Source organism: Musca autumnalis, unplaced genomic scaffold, assembly GCF_047663935.1.
Source record: "Musca autumnalis isolate F117 unplaced genomic scaffold, ASM4766393v1 scaffold_1, whole genome shotgun sequence".
Lineage (NCBI taxonomy): Eukaryota > Metazoa > Arthropoda > Insecta > Diptera > Muscidae > Musca > Musca autumnalis.
The window spans coordinates 88,385,393-88,403,358 of NW_027411644.1; the positions used below are offsets into that span (position 1 = coordinate 88,385,393).

At 32.7% G+C, this 17,966-nt stretch overlaps 1 protein-coding gene across 13 annotated transcripts in view; it reads right to left on the reverse strand.

Annotated features, from left to right (window-relative positions):
- smash (smallish) overlaps window positions 1-17,966 on the reverse strand; it is a 393,042-nt gene that overhangs the window by 90,819 nt on the left and 284,257 nt on the right. For 11 of the 13 annotated variants that reach the window (XM_073984255.1, XM_073984264.1, XM_073984273.1 and 8 more), the window contains one exon: window positions 12,814-13,020. In XM_073984255.1, the coding sequence (XP_073840356.1) occupies window positions 12,814-13,020 (207 nt within the window). Of the gene's footprint in view, window positions 1-12,813; window positions 13,021-13,130; window positions 13,479-17,966 lie in introns of those variants that run through there. The other 2 variants (XM_073984308.1, XM_073984247.1) reach the window with 2 other exon arrangements.

Sequence of the window (17,966 nt, forward strand, 5' to 3'; positions counted from 1 at the left end):
CAGGTTACTGAGGTTGGTTTTTTCTATAGAAAAAAGTCCTCAGGTTACTGAGGTTGGTTTTTTCTATAGAAAAAAGTCCTCAGGTTACTGAGGTTGGTTTTTTCTATAGAAAAAAGTCCTCAGGTTACTGAGGTTGGTTTTTTCTATAGAAAAAAGTCCTCAGGTTACTGAGGTTGGTTTTTTCTATAGAAAAATTCCTCAGGTTACTGAGGTTGGGTTTTTCTATAGAAAAAATTCCTCAGCTTACTGAGGTTGGTTTTTTCTATAGAAAAAATTCCTCAGCTTACTGAGGTTGGTTTTTTCTTTAGAAAAAATTCCTCAGGTTACTGAGGTTGGTTTTTTCTACAGAAATTTTCTGGTTACAGGGGACCCTTTTTTCCTTAGATAAAAAATCCTCTGATTACTGAGAACACGCTTTTGCTATAGAAAAAAATCCTCAGGTTAATGAGGACACTTTTTGCTATAGAAAAACATTCCTCAGGTTAATGAGGACATTTTATTCTATAGAAAAAATCCTCAGGGTACTGAGAACACTTTTTCTATAGGCCAAAAAATCCCTCATGTTATTTGATACGTCGTTACCAAAAATATCTACCCGAGATTCCACTATGCGCAACCTGTGGACGCATCCGCTAACACTTAACTATGCTTCCCCGAAGCCCGTAGTAGGTATTAGGACAAGTTGTTAATTTTTATTTTTTGTTAGTAAAAAATTCAAAAGTTTTTCACCTTTCAAAAAGTGAATAAATTTCATTTTTTTGTCAACAATTCAAAGTGAATTTAGATGGAGTAGATGAGTGACGGGATCACGTTTCCATCGACACAGAAAGTAAAACAAAAAAACTGATCTAGCCATAGTAAAAAAGAAACAAATGTTGTACAACTTGGCATACAAATGCTTCGCTTTGTGTTTTTTAGGAATAACGATCGCGCATGATCTCTTCCCCAAATAAACACAAAAGAAGGTGTTGTACTGCATAAACAATTGACATGTCCAAAAAACTACGTAGTGGTTTAATTGTTATTATGGCTAACATTTAGAAATTATGCAATTTCATTGGGGATGTTGGGATGGTGGCGATGTATCAAAAAGACATGCCGCAAAAATAGGTGAAAAAATTATTACCGCACTCGATTTTTATTTTTTATTTTAATATTCAAAGAGCAGGTCTTTTTTGTTTTATTTTTGTATGCATTATATAGCTTTCTATGAATTTTAAATTCTGCGGTTTTCGGAGAAAGAAGCATAAGTCGAGTTATGTCAATTTTAATTTTTTTTTGCTGTTCACTGTGAGATTTTTTAGACCTTTTGGACCATTGTGTCAGCAGTCATATACTGACCCACGAAAAAAAATATCTGGCTGTAAACAGGACCACAAGGACAAGCATTGGAGAAAATTTCAAACCAATCCTCGAACATTCTTTAAATTTAATCCAAATTGATGAACTCTTGTAAGAAAAATTCCCAAAGGTGTTGTTCGATATAGACCTTCTTTGAATTTGATGTATATTTGAATGGCAGCATACAGATGTATTTTTTAGAAGCAATCTATGGCAAGAATCCTTTTTTAAAAAATTTATTTTAGAATTTTTTAAAAAATATATTTTTTATAAAAACAGCCGATTTTATATATAGAGAGTAATGTTTTACGGCATGCTTTGAAATAATAAAATGATTTAAAATATTTTCTCCAATAAATTATTTAGTTTTTATAAATTTTGCATAGAAATCCACAGCGACATAACTTTCAGATATTTATAGCCCAATATTGGCGTTTTGATTTAATGCTTGAAATTACAATTACATATCCATGACACAATTTTACCACATATCTATCTTGCGTTTTGTAAAATCCAATCACGCAGCTATTATTTAATAACTGTTTTCGAATTTGATTTGAGTAAAAAATATGCCAATATTTTTGGCATGAAGAAATAGATGGCTATCCATCTATCCATCCATCGACACACACCCTGTGTAGGTAATGTGAATAAAATGTTAAATTCAATTTGGCACAAATAAAATAAATCAACAAAACGAACGCAACGCTTGGTCAGTCAGACAGACAAATAAATAAAAAATGTAAACAACGCTTTTTTTGTTCATAAGCCAATATTGATAAATAAATAACTTCCTTTCCCACACTAATTTGCCGTGGCTAAGGTGATACTCAAAAGAAAAAAAATGTCACATAAGAGACATGCTCAACATAAAATGCGGTAGCGAAAAATATTGTTTTTTTTTCATATAAAAAATAATAGTTTTATTTTTTGCATAAAAAAATGCCAATAACCACAACAACATAAAGTTACATTAAAATAAATTTTAAATTATAATAAATTAAAATACTGACAAATTTGTTGCACTTTCAAAAGCGAAAATCACTTTTGTTGCAAAATTAAATAGCAAGGCTGATACTACCGCGATGGATAGGAATGTCGTCAAAACAACGCTTTAAAGCCTTGCATAGCATCCACAGTTTGCGTATAGTGGAACCCCAATAGATATAATGGATAGTTATTAATTTAATAAACAACCGCCAACAATCCAGCGGATTGGCGGGAAGTTTCTAGTTTCTGGGAGTACCTTGCTCACCTATTAGAACGTTAAAATGTATGGTTATGTTGAAGACACTCACAAACGTTTTGAATTCGACGACCTCCTGCAAATATTCATAGAAATAATCCGTAATAAATACATTTTGCGATTGCCTTGAAATACCATATGAACTATATTCCGACCATGGCATTCAAATTATTCGAGGCGATTTTAATGCGAAAATTCTAAAGGAGAACATTTTTGACACAATTGGCGCAAACTTTAGTATCTAGAATTGTATTTTACAGGACAAGAGTCTGAAAATCAATTTGCAAAAAAAAAAAATACTCGTTCCGGTAGCTGCTGAGGAACAATTTGAAATTTCATAAAAGTTTTTTTATTTTTCAAAAAAAAAAAAAAAAAATCGATTGCAGGGATTTTTAAAAATTAAAAAAAAAACATCTTTGTGTTTATTTCAGCTTTAGTCCATAATGCAAAAACAACAACTTTCTCGTTGTTTTACCCCCGCTTATTGAAGCAACACTCCTATGTTCGTATTCTTTGCAAAGCAAAGACGACATAAAAACAGTGGTGGATATAAAATTCTTTAGTTCGACTCAAATTGTAGGGTAATCAGTTTTAGGGCCATATAGCAAATTTCTCATTTTGTTTAATTTGCTGGATGGGCTTATTGACCTGTTTATCGATACAGAGTCGGCGGAAAAGGGAACTGATGAAGTTGTTTGGTGACAACTGAAACTATAGTATTCCCTACCCTCCGCCCGCAACTAATCAATTTCATATCCACTGTAAAACATTTTGTTGTTATTCAAATACTTGAATACAACAAAATATGGACTAAAGCTGAAATAAACACAAAGATGTAAAATTCTGCAGTCCAACAATAAAAAACGCCAACAACAATTAAAAAAATATTAAAATTAAAGAAAAATATCAAATTTTTCATTCTGAAAATGTTTTTTGAATTGTTTCCAGGATTTTGGAAAAATTAACAAAATATTTTTTTTTCCAAAAATTTTAAAACTTTATGGATATTATAAAACTTAAAGAATTATATTTTAATTTAGGAAAGATTGTTGATTTCTAAAAAATAGAAAAAAAAATATATTTTTTTTTTTGAAAATTTGGTTGATTTTAACGATTTCGAAGAGTTAAAAAATTTAATTTTTTATTGAGAAATTGTTTTGTCAATTTTAAGGATTTCGAAATATCAAAAATACAAAGTCAAAAATCACAAAAAAGTCAAAATTATGGAAAAATTGATTTTATGGATTTTCGAAAGATAAAAAAATCAATTTGAATTTGTAAAAGTCGATTTCATAAATTTTAAGAATGTTTTATGTCTATTATAGGGATAATAAAAAATTAGAAAAATTCACAAAAAAAAATTTAAAAAAATCTTTCGGAAGCAATTGTTTTATTTGTTTTCGACAATTTTGGAAATTATGAAAAACAATTTTTTTTTTATTTTTGAAAAGTGCAACAAATTAAATTTTATTCGGAAAACATTTTTTATATTTTTTTGTCGAAGAATAAAAAAAGTTCAAAAAATTAATTTTTTAATTGGAAAAAGAGTTATTATTTATTAGGACGCTCTTTTCATTAAAAAATATCAAATTCTTCATTCTAAAAAAAAGTATTTTTGAATTATTTTCGGGATTTTGGAAAAGTTCACAAAATATTTTTTTCCAAAAAATATTAAAGTTTAATGGATTTTTAAAAGTTAAATTCTTTAATTAATTATTTTTTTCGAAATTTTTATGTCTTTTATAATGATATTAAATTAAAAAAAAAATCATTTAAAATGTAATTAAAGAAATTCTTTCGGAAGCAATTATTTTGATTTATATTTGACAATTTTGGAAATCATGAAAAACAATTTTTTTTTTTGATTTTTGAAAAGTGAAAAAAATTATATTGTTTTGGAAAACAGTTTTTATCTTCTTTTTCGAAAAAATAAAAAAGTTCAAAAAATTAATTTTTTATTTGGAAGAAGAGTTAATAAATTGTTTTTTTTTTTCTGAAAGAATGTTTTAGTCAATTTTAAAATATAAAGGATGCCGTTTTCTTTAAGAATAACAAAAATCAATTTAAGGGATTTTAAAATATTGAAAAATTAAATAAAATAAGTACATTTCAAAAAATTTTATATGTAAAATATTGAAAAAATTAAATAAAATAAGTAAATTTCAAAAAATTTTATATTTAAAATATTGAAAAAATTAAATAAAATAAGTATATTTCAAAAAAATTTATGAAATTTTAAAAAAAACTATATTTCCTTTGGAAAAAAGTGTGAAAATAATTATTTCAATGAAAAATGTATTCGACATTTTGAAGAATTTGTTTGAAAAGTTAAAGTTTTCTTTTCAAAGATTTTTGAAAAGTTAAAAAAATGGAAATTTTCAACGTTTCTTTCAAAAAAAAAAAAAAAAACTCACGGATTTTTGAAAAAATGAAAAACTTTTTCGATTTTAAAAGGATATGCGAAAATTCGATTTTAATGGTTTCTGAAAAATTTAAGAAAATTTAAATAATCAAATTGTATTTTACATGACAAGAGGCTGTGAATCAATTTTCAAATAATCGTTCCGGTAGTTACTGAGGAACAAATAAAAATTGTTTAAGTTTTTTCTTTTAAATTTTGTCAAAATTAAATAAATTAAAATAAAAAAATTAAATTTTTTCATTCTTAAAAAGTTTTCTTAAGTTGATTAAAATATTGTGGAAAGCTGAAAATGTTTTTAAAAACAAAATATTAAAAAAAGTTAAAAAATTATATTTTAATTTAATTAACAATTTAATTTTAATTGATTTTTATAGAAGGGAAAAATATTTTTTTGGATATTTCTTTTGGCGGTTTTATATATTTTGAGGAGTTGAAAAAAATAATTTTTTATTGAAAAGTTCTCTTTCCAAAATTCGAAATATTGGAAAAATAAAAATTAAATAAAAAACAAAACATATTGTTTTTAATCAATAAAAAAAGTTTTAACAGTCGCTTTCACGAATTTTAATAACGCTTAAAATATTTTTTTTTTCGAAATTTTGATGTCTATTCTGGATATTAAATCACAAAAAATAAGTTAAAAATTAAAAAAGTCTTTCGAAAACAGTAGTTTAATTGATTTCGAGAATTTTGGTAAAGATGGAAACAAGGGAACTGATGAGATCCAGTGGCGTGGATCGAAACTATAGTATTCCCTGCCTTACCCCTTGGCGAACAATGCCAAATCTTTTCCACTAATAAAATAGTTGTTTTAGAATATTAAAACAACAACAATGGGATTAAGCCAGACTATTTTGAAAAAACAAAATTGCAAACGCTATCCCAATAAAAAAACGCCACAATGCTTCAAATTGAAGACACTGGCACGACGTGTGTTGTTTTTGCTGTAAAGCAGACCAACGAAATTTTGGTGTGTGCATTCGTCGAAAATCGACGACACATACAAGTGGAAGAGGTTTGAATTGTTTTCGCAGACACTTTCGTCGCAGTAATATGAGGTTGCCAAGGAAAAACTTCTCATTGAACTTTTTTCTTTGCTTACCTTTATACTTCGAGCTGACGATTGATGTTTGGGTATAAAAAGTTTCTTGTTGAAGAAGTTATTGAAAAATAACTTCGGTGGAGAATATCCACAAACAAGAAACAAGGGAACTGATGAGATCCAGTGGCGTGGATCGAAACCTGCCTTACCCCTTGGCGAACAATGCCAAATCTTTTCCACTAATAAAATAGTTGTTTTAGAATATTAAAACAACAACAATGGGATTAAGCCAGACTATTTTGAAAAAACAGTTATTTTTTAATGAAAAATTTTATCGTAATTTTGAAAAATTTTTAAAAAAATAAAATTGTCTTTGAATATCATTTTTAAAACTCTATTTTAAAGATTTTTAAAAAGTTAAAAAGTATGAAAAAATGGTTTTTCAAAGTAAAAAAAAATGTTCAAAGACTGAGTACAGCCCGAATCATATTAGCCATTACCAAGTCCGAGCGTGCGTGTCTTAGACACCACTTATAGAGAAGTTTTACATCGCTGAAATACTCAGGCAATGTCACCTTCCTTCATTATGCCCGGGAATCAAATCCAGAGCTTCAGTGAGCAAGGCTAGTGTGCTAACCATTACACCACGACATGGCCACCTAATTAGGTTTATATCATTGATTGGATTTTTGGAAATGCAGTGACCAAAATATAACTGATTTCTGGTAATGATTGGTTCAGAGTTTTTGAAAATAATATGTAGAAAATAGAACGAAATAGATCTGAATTGTGCGCTTTAAAAAGTGTAGGTACATGTCCAACAAATTTCGAACCTTAAATCAATTTAAAATGTAATTCATGTTGAACACAATAATGTAGGCTACGATTACACAATTGTTTTTTCATAGTAAGTGATATAAAAAACAGCGTTGCCTTTTGTTTCTATTTCTCCATACATGGAACACGAATTAAAAATCCAAACAAAAAGCCAAACTCTTTGCCACCAGAATTGAAATTCACGTTTGTACGTGAATCGATGACGAACGAAAAAAAGTCAATGCTCATGAAATGTAACTCTCCGTTGTGGTACAACAGACGAAGAAGAAGAAGTGTGATGGCGGATGTTAATCGAATTTGTACGACGTTTCTCATGAAACAATTGTTTGTTTATTCGCCAACAATAAATCCATAAATTCACAATGCAACGCAAAAGACAGCAGCAGTCAGAAGGGACAGACAGTCAGGCGGGTAGGCATGCATGCAGTCAATATTTCAATAGGCCAAGAGGAACCTAATAACACCTAAAGAAGTGATGAAAAGCCTCACTTTTTCATTCATTATTTGTAAGCGACAGACAAACACGGAAAGTTCCAATAAACTACAGAATACGATGAATTGAAAGCTGCACACACACTCAAACATACACAACGACACACCAGACAAAAATCTTAAAAATCAAAAGTGAACAAATTGCCAAACAAAGACCCAGAAATGCGAACCGTGTACAAAACAGTAAGTCAGTCAGTCAGACAGCCAGAAATTGTGAAGTGTCAAATTGACACCAAGCATGCATGCCACAAAATAAACAAACAGACACTCACACACACACACACCGCCATGTGTGTGTGATACAATATTTGATACAGATTCGTGACAAATTTACACAAAATTTCAAAACTCACGTAATCGTTAAAACACTCCAAAAACAGAAAAATAAATCTGTCCAAAATTTGAAACAAAAGAAACACTTTTCTTTTACAATATTCAAAGTTCGTGTAAATAAATTACAATTGAATTTCATGAACTTGGATTGCACGTACATAGATGCGTTGCATTATGTTGCAACAGTTCCATAATAGATTTTTAAATTAGTTTTGAAATTTCACTTTCATTTAAGAATAAATTTATTGGAGGCGAAATGAAAGTTTTTTTTTTTTTGGAAAATCTAAATGTTTTTTTAAAGAATATTCAGAAGCGCGAAAATATCTTAATCCCACGGCAGCGAATTCTTTCGTATCGGATTGACCCGAAACCACAGTGTTACGGTCAGCAGCTACCAACCCAGCATCAAACCCATGCTTCTACGTAGGTTTATATGTTGTTACAACAACAGCAAACATATCTGATGAGCAAACTTGCCAGAAGGCTGCCCTGAGGATTGCAACAGGGTGCCTCCTTATGACACCTGTGGGCCATCTTCATAAGGAGGCGAAGATGTTACCGGTGCATCAGCACAACAAGATTATGTGGAAAATGCAGTGTCCTTAATTAGTATTGCATGTGAATTAGGACCGCACGATGCGCTGCATCCATTGAAGAATTTTTCAATCTGGACACAGGGAAATCAGAACCTGATAACTGAAAACGATACACAAATGAATATATTTGAGTTTCTACAATAACGACAACTGTTGAACACGGTGACTTAGGAATTGAGTATTCCCGATTGGGCGAAATGTTGCACATCGTAAAATTTCTTCCAAACGTACATCAAGTTCCAAGAATGTTTATATCGGAAAGTAAATTTTTGGCGGTAGCAAATCCCCTCAGAGTAATGTTGGCTTCCATTTCCTGTATGCAGAACTTCTCTATGAAAATTTCATTATGAACCAGCGTTCAACGAAGGTCTATATTTGGGCAACTGCTTCCGTTACCTCCGGTAAAAAGTTTAAAATTTTCTATTAAATACAGTTTTAGGGCTGTTCAAGGAGTGTTGCTTCCTGACGTAATGACCAACAAATTCGAATAAATCCTACGGTGACCAACATGAATGAAAGGCGTCTTCTATAGAAAGACGACACCTTTAGGATGTCTTCTATCTACAAAAGACCCCTTAAGGAAGCCTTATATCTGTAGAAGACTCGCTTAGGAAGTTTTCTATGTATAGAAGGCCGATGTAGGAAGTCTTCTATGTATAGAAGACCTCGTTAAGAAGTCGTCAAAGTATTGAAACCCTTTTAGGAAGTCGTCTATGTGTAGAATACCCATTTAGGAAATCTTCTATGGATAGAAGACCTCTGTGGTACGTCTTCTATCTATCGAAGTCCACATAAGGAGGTCTTCAACTAGTACAACACCCCTCTAGGAAGACATCTCTTTGTAGAATACCAGTTTAGGAGGACTTCTATCTATAGAAGATCCCTTTAGAAGATTTTTCATCTACAGAAGATCCCTATAGAAAGTCTTCTATCTGTAGAAGACCCCTTTGAGAGGTCTTCTTTCTACAGAAGACCTCTTTAGGAAGTCGTATATCTGGAGAAGATCTCTTTATGAGGTCTTATATCTCTAGAGAGCCATTTAAGAGGTCTTATATCTACAGAAGACCCTTTAGGAGGTCTTCCGCCTATCGGAAGTCTTCCTTCCTACGGAACATCCCTCCAATCTACTAAAGACCCCTTTAGGTGGTCTTCTCTCCACAGAAGACCCATGCAGGAGATATTCTTTCCAGACAAGACCACAACCAGTGGTCTTATATCTACAGAAGACACCTTTAAGAGGTCATCGATCTACAGAAGACACCTTTTGGACGTCTTCGATCAACAGAAAGAAGTCCTGCGGGACTATATAAGATCCCTTTAGGCGATTTTAAATCTATAGAAGACCCCTTAAAGAGGTCTTTTATCGAATGAAGATCCCTTTAGGAGGTCTTCTAATTATAGAACGCCCATTTAGGAGGACTTCTATCTACAGAATATCTCTTTAGGATGTCTTATATCTGTAGAAGACCAGTTCAAGAGGTCTTCTATCTACAGACGACCCCTTTAGGATGCCCTCTCTCTGTAGAAGACCCCTTCAGGAGACCTTCGTTTACTGAAGAGGAGGTCTTCTATTTAAAGAAGACCCCTTACCAGGTCTTCTATCTACCGAAGACCCTTTTAGGATGTTCCCTCTTTGTAGACGGCCCCTTCAGGAGATCTTCATTTACTGAAAATCCCTTTAGGAGGACTTCTTTTTATAGAAGACCTCTTTGGTGGATCCTCCACATATAGAAGAGGTCTATCTCTACAGAAGACCTCTTTAGGAGGTGTTTTATCTATAGAAGGCCTCGGTAGAAGATTTCCATCTACAGACGACCTCTTTAGGAGTTCTTCTATCTACAGAATATCCCTTTAGGATGTCTTCTATCTGTAGAAGACCAGTTCAAGAGGTCTTCTATCTACAGACGACCCCTTTAGGATGCCCTTTCTCTGTAGAAGACCCTTTCAGGCGACCTTCATTTACTGAAGACCACTATAGCAGGTCTTCTATTTATAGAAGACGCCTTTAGGAGGACTTTTTTTTTATAGAAGACCTCTTTGGTGGATCCTCCACCTATAGAAGACCCCAGTAGGAGGCCTTCACTCTACAGAAGACCCCTTAAGGAGGTGTTTTATGTATAGAAGGCGTCGGTAGAAGATCTCCATCTACAGACGACCCCTTTAGGAGGTCTTCTATCTATAGCAGATGACTGTTTTAGGAGGCCTTCTGTTTGTAGGAGACCCCTTTAGGAAGACTTCTATCTTTAGAATACCCTTTAAGGAGGTCTTACATGTAAAGAAGACCTGAAGAAGACCCCTTTAAGAGATCTTCCATCAACAGATGAGTTCTTTATGAGGACTTCTATCTACACAATATCCTTTAGGAGGTCTTCTAACTACAGAACACCCCTTTAGGAGGTCTTTTATCTACAGAATATCCCATTAGGAAGTCATCTTTCTATAGAAGACCCCATCAGGAGACCTTCATTTACTGAAGACCCCTTTAGGAGGTATTCTCTCTATAGAAGATCCCTTTAGGAGGACTTCTTTTTATAGAAGATCTCTTTAGGAGGTCTTCTATTTATATAAGACCCCTTTAGGTGGTCTTTTATCTATAGAAGACCCGTGTAGACGAGGATCTCCATCTACAGACGACCCGTTTAGGAGGTCTTCCATCTATAGAAGAAGACCGTTCTAAGAGGCCTTCTGTTTGTAGGAGACCCCTTTAGAAAGACTTCTATCTCTAGAATACCATTTTAAGATGCCTTACATGTAAAGAAGACCTCCAAAACCTCCAAAGAAGACCCACTTAGAATGTGTTCTATCTGTATAAGGCCCCTTTAAGATACCTTCCATCTACGGAAAACCCCTTTATGAGGACTTCTATCTACACAATATCCTTTAGGGGGTCTTCTATCCACAGAATATCCCTTTAGTAGGTCTTCTATCTACAGAAGACCCCTTTAGGAGGTCATCTATCGACAGAAGATCCCTTTAGCAAGTCTTCTATCTGTAAAAGACCCCTTTAAGAGGTCTCCTATAGAAGGTCTTCTATCTACAGAAGACCCCTTTAGGATGCCCTCTCTCTGCAGAAGACCACATCAGAAGACCTTCGTTTACTTAAGACCACTTTACGAGGTCTTCTATTTAAAGAAGACCCATTTAGGAGGACTTCTTTTTATAGAAGACCCCTTTAGGAGATCTTCTATTTATAGAAGACCCTTTTAAGAGGTCTTCTATCTACAAACGAACCATTTAGGATTTCCTCTCTCTATGGAAAACCATTCAGGAGACCTTCCTTTACTAAAGACCCTGTTTGGACCTCCATAGGAGGTTTTCTATCTACAGAAGATACCTTTAGGAAGTCTTCTTTCTGCAGAAGACCACTTTAAGAGGTCTTCTATCAGAAAACGAACCCTTGGAAGGTCTTCTATCTACAGAATACCCTTTTAGGATGCCCTCTCTCTATAGAAGACCCCTTCAGGAGACCTTCGTTTACTGAAGACCACGTTAGAAGGTCTTCTATTTAAAGAAGGTCCCTTTAGGAGCACTTATATCTATGTTTTCTATTCTATTTATAGAAGGGGGGTCTTCTCTCTACAGATAACCCCTTTAGGATGTCCTATCTATATGGAAAAACTTTTCAAGAGACCTTCATTTACTGAAGACCCCTTTAGGAGCTCTTCTATTTATAGAAGACCCTTTTAGGAGGACTTCTATTTATAGAAGATCTCTTTAGGAGGTCTTTTGTCTATAGAAGACCCCTGTAGAAGAGAATCTCCATCTACAGACGACCCGTTTAGGAGGTCTTCTCTCTACAGAAGACCCATCTAGGAGGTCTTTTATCTATAGAAGACCCCTGTACAAGAGAATCTCCATCTACAGACGACTGTAGGAGACCCTTCTAGGAAGACTTCTATCTCTAGTATACCCTTTTAAGAGGTCTTACATGTAAATAAGACCTTCATAGGGTTTATCTACAGAAAACCTCTATAAGAGGTCTTCCATATACAGAAGACCACTTTCTGAGAACATCTATCTGTATCCTTTAGGTGGTCTTCTATCTACAGAATGGCCCTTTAGGAGGTTTTCTAACTACAGAAGACCCCTTCAGGAGGTCTTCTATTTATAAAGAGAGACCTACCATCTATAGAAGACCCCTTTAGGGAGTCTGCTTCCTAGAGAAAACCCTTTTAGGAAGTCGTCTGTCTACAGAACACACTTTGAGAGGTATTTTATCTATGGAAGACCCATTTAAGACGTCTTTCATTTATAGAAGACCCCTTTAGAAGGTCTTCTCTCCACATTGAAGACCCCTTTAGTAGGTCTTTATTTATTGAATACCACTTTAGGAAACCTGTCTATCTATAGAAGATCCATTTAGAGATTTTTAACGGAGAATATCTTCACCTTAAATCCAACAAATTTTATAAAAACGTTTATGATTTTCCATTTCACATTCAAGGTTTACATTTCATTTTTATCATATTTTTTCTTTGTATTTCCTTTTTTGATATGTACTTACATTTTGCCAATCCTCAGGTTCCTCTTTGCGGATTTCTTTAATCTTTTTAACTTCTTCGGCTTTCTTCAGTTGTTCTTGTGCTGTTTGATATAAATTGCAAGGTTTAATTTGTACAAATTGCATTGGATTGTAGGGTGGCGGTGGTGGTGTGGGCCGGGTTACACGGGCTTTGGCCACATAGGCTGTGGGATCGGGAGAAGTAATGGACTGCAAAAGAAAAAGAAACGAAAAATAAGTTAAACAACTTCAAATCTTTAAAATCAAAAAAAGAATATTTAATAAAAGAAACAAATGTTGTTATGTTTTTCTTGGACTACCCATTGTGGTGTTGGCACCTGTCTGGCCATTCTCCTTAGACCAAAGGGCGGGTGAGGTGTGAAATTGTTGAACAGGGGGTGTTTGTCGTTTGTTTTGCGTAAATCGATACGTTCGTGGTGTGGTTCGTGTTTAAATGTTAAATTTACAAAAATTCATTGAATACTGCAGCAAAGAACGTTGGCAGCGTTCAGCCAACCTGCCAGCCAGCCATCCAGCCTGTATGTCCGGACGGTAATACTTAAAGAAAAAAGAGATGCAATTTTTGCTGGCAAAAAACACTTATGAGCAACACTTCAGAGCAGCAGCAAACATTAACCCTTAAAAAGCTCAAACGTGACCACAAACCTAATCAACAACAACGAAATTAATGAAAAGGAAAAGAAAAACGAAATTATCAACAAAAAGAGGATACATACTGCGAAAAAAATATGGAAATGGGAGATGACAACAAAACAAATAAAAAGAATGCATGTTGCAGAAATATGCAGGCTTGCCTCAAGCTAAAGAGCCACTTGCGCTTCATTGGAACTCATTTATGAACGCCCGTCAAGACAAAAAAAAAACAAAGGCAAGGAAAAAGTGCAAGTGGAATATGACATTCCCTGGAGGTTTCGTACGGAAGGAGGGAGGTAAACTAAGGTGGTAAAATTAAGGTCAAAGGTCCATCAAGGTGGATTTTTAAAAGGATATTTTTCGAGGGACCATCGTTGATAAAACGTGGATTTTTTAAAGACAATTTTTGAAGGGATTGTCACAGAAAAACGTGGATTTTTAAAAATATTTTTGAAGGGATTGTCACAGACAAAACTTGGATATTTTAAGGAATATTTTTCGAGGGACCATCACAGACAAAACGTGGATTTTTTAAAGAATATATTTGGAGGGATTATCACAAACAAAACGAGGATTTTTAAAGAATATTTTTGAAGCGATTATCACAGACAAAACGTGGATTTTTTAAAGAATATTTTTGAAGCGATTATCACAGACAAAACGTGGATTTTTTAAAGAATATTTTTGAAGCGATTATCACAGACAAAACGTGGATTTTTTAAAGAATATTTTTGAAGCGATTATCACAGACAAAACGTGGATTTTTTAAAGAATATTTTTATAACCATAATTATCATACCTCCCTCGTCTCCCAGACAACAATGCATCTCAATGGCATTGTAATGTTGACGGAAATGGATATTGTTGACAAATTGTTTTTTATTGTTGTTGACAATGGCGAGGAGCTAAGAAATGCCTCTGCAATTGTTGTTGCTTTTGTGGCTTTGCAAAAATTACCTCTCATTCTCAAAAAGTTAAACAAAAAATCTCAAATGTTTGGAGAGGAGAACATGGAAAAATAATAATTTCAAAATATGACAAGAAGCGGAAAGACAAAAAATTATTAACCAAAGACAGGTAGGGCTGTGAAGGTAAAGTCCAGAAGGTTGGTTTGGAGGGTAAAAGAAATTTAAATTTCCATTCAAGAGACATGCTTAAGCTTTAAAAAAAAAACTCTCAGTTCTATTGTAATGAAAAGTGTGATGGACTGTATTTTTTATTCGTCTGCCTTTGGGTGCTTTTCAAAATACCTTGGGCTTTGTCGTCGTCATCATCAGCTTTGTCTTTGTGAAACCTCTTAAGGGTCTATTTGAACGACTTGAAGGCACCATACTTATTATTGAGCATTGAGGTGCATAACCCAAACAAAAACTGTGATTGCGGGGAAGTATGTAAAGGAAGTGGTGGTGAGAAGCAGCAGGAAGGGAGGTAATATTATGACCGACAGTTTTGTGTTTGTTTTGTGAATGACTGAGGTTTGTTGTGATTTGTTTTTAATGTTGCCATATTTTTAAGGAGATTTTCTTGCATTTTCTTTGAGCTTCTTTTACCACGGGGGGGTCTAAGTGATGACGAAAATCTAAACAACAAAACAAAATAATAATTTTGATACTATTGGCAATAATGTTGCGCCTGCCGTGGGCAATTATCAGCTTAGTTTATGGTGTCAATGGATTACCACACCAAAATGGACAACAAAAAAATGGAATGATGAACGACCTTTTTCGTGAGCGATGTGAAACAAAATGAAAAGAATGTTGAAAAATGTGGACATAAAGAGCTGTCAACAAATAACGGAATATTTTTGAAGGACTTTCTGAACCAAAAACGTAGATGTTTTAAAGGAAATTTTTTTGGATGACTATAACGGGCACAAACTTGGATTTTTTTAAGAATTCTTAGGCAATATCCGGGCCATAAATGTGGATTTTTTAGCAGAATTTTTAGAGGCAATATTACCCACATAAACGTGGATTTTTAGAAAGAATTTTTGGAGGCAATATCACCCACATAAACGCGGATTTTTTAAAAGAATTTTTGGAGGCATATCACCAACATAAACCTGGATTTTTTTAAAGAATTTTTAGAGGCAATAATACCCACATAAACGTGGATGTTTTAAAAGAATTTTTGAAGGCAATATTAGGCCCCTAAACGTGGATTTTTAAAAGATTTTTTAGGCAATATTAGGCCCCTAAACGTGTTTTTTTAAAAGATTTTTTTAGGCAGTATTAGGCCTCTAAAAGTGAATTTTTTAAAGGAATTTTTTAGTCAATATTAGGCCCCTAAACGTGTTTTTTTTAAAAGAATTTTTGGAAGCAATATCACGCAGATTTTTTAAAAGAATTTTTGGAGGCAATAATACCCACATATACGTGGATTTTTAAAACGAAGTTTTAGAGGCAATAGTACCCACATAAACGTGGATTTTTTAAAACAATTTTTAGAGGCAATAATACCCACATAAACGTGGATTTTTTAAAACAATTTTTAGAGGCAATAATACCCACATAAACGTGGATTTTTTAAAACAATTTTTAGAGGCAATAATACCCACATAAACGTGGATTTTTAAAACTAAGTTTTAGAGGCAATAATACCCACATAAACTTGGATTTTTTAAAAGAATTTTTAGAGGCAATAGTACCCACATAAACGTCGATTTTTAAATAAATTTTTGAAGGCAATATCACCCAGATTTTCCTGGATTTTTTAAGAGAATTGTTGAAGGCAATATCACTCACATAAACGTGGATTTTTTAAAAGAATTTTTAGAGGCAATAATACCCACATAAATGTGGATTTTTTTAAAGAATTTTTAGAGGCAATAGTACCCACATAAACGTGGATTTTTTAAAAGAATTTTTAGAGGCAATAATACCCACATAAACGTGGATTTTTTAAAAGAATTTTTAGAGGCAATAATACCCACATAAACGTGGATTTTTTAAAACAATTTTTAGAGGCAATAATACCCACATAAACGTGGATTTTTTAAAACAATTTTTAGAGGCAATAATACCCACATAAACGTGGATTTTTTTAAAACAATTTTTAGAGGCAATAATACCCACATAAACGTGGATTTTTTTAAAACAATTTTTAGAGGCAATAATACCCACATAAACGTCGATTTTTAAATAAATTTTTGAAGGCAATATCACCCAGATTTTCCTGGATTTTTTAAGAGAATTGTTGAAGGCAATATCACTCACATAAACGTGGATTTTTTAAAAGAATTTTTAGAGGCAATAATACCCACATAAACGTGGATTTTTTAAAAGAATTTTTAGAGGCAATAATACCCACATAAACGTGGATTTTTAAAACAATTTTTAGAGGCAATAATACCCACATAAACGTGGATTTTTTAAAACAATTTTTAGAGGCAATAATACCCACATAAACGTCGATTTTTAAAAGAATTTTTAGAGGCAATAATACCCACATAAACGTGGATTTTTTAAAAGAATTTTTAGAGGCAATAATACCCACATAAATGTGGATTTTTTAAAAGAATTTTTAGAGGCAATAATACCCACATAAACGTGGATTTTTTAAAAGAATTTTTAGAGGCAATAATACCCACATAAACGTGGATTTTTTAAAACAATTTTTAGAGGCAATAATACCCACATAAACGTGGATTTTTTAAAACAATTTTTAGAGGCAATAATACCCACATAAACTTGGATTTTTTAAAAGAATTTTTAGAGGCAATAGTACCCACATAAACGTCGATTTTTAAATAAATTTTTGAAGGCAATATCACCCAGATTTTCCTGGATTTTTTAAGAGAATTGTTGAAGGCAATATCACTCACATAAACGTGGATTTTTTAAAAGAATTTTTAGAGGCAATAATACCCACATAAACGTGGATTTTTTAAAAGAATTTTTAGAGGCAATAATACCCACATAAACGTGGATTTTTTAAAACAATTTTTAGAGGCAATAATGCCCACATAAACGTGGATTTTTTAAAACAATTTTTAGAGGCAATAATACCCACATAAACGTCGATTTTTAAAAGAATTTTTAGAGGCAATAATACCCACATAAACGTGGATTTTTTAAAAGAATTTTTAGAGGCAATAATACCCACATAAATGTGGATTTTTTAAAAGAATTTTTAGAGGCAATAATACCCACATAAACGTGGATTTTTTAAAAGAATTTTTAGAGGCAATAATACCCACATAAACGTGGATTTTTTAAAACAATTTTTAGAGGCAATAATACCCACATAAACGTGGATTTTTTAAAACAATTTTTAGAGGCAATAATACCCACATAAACTTGGATTTTTTAAAAGAATTTTTAGAGGCAATAGTACCCACATAAACGTCGATTTTTAAATAAATTTTTGAAGGCAATATCACCCAGATTTTCCTGGATTTTTTAAGAGAATTGTTGAAGGCAATATCACTCACATAAACGTGGATTTTTTAAAAGAATTTTTAGAGGCAATAATACCCACATAAATGTGGATTTTTTTAAAGA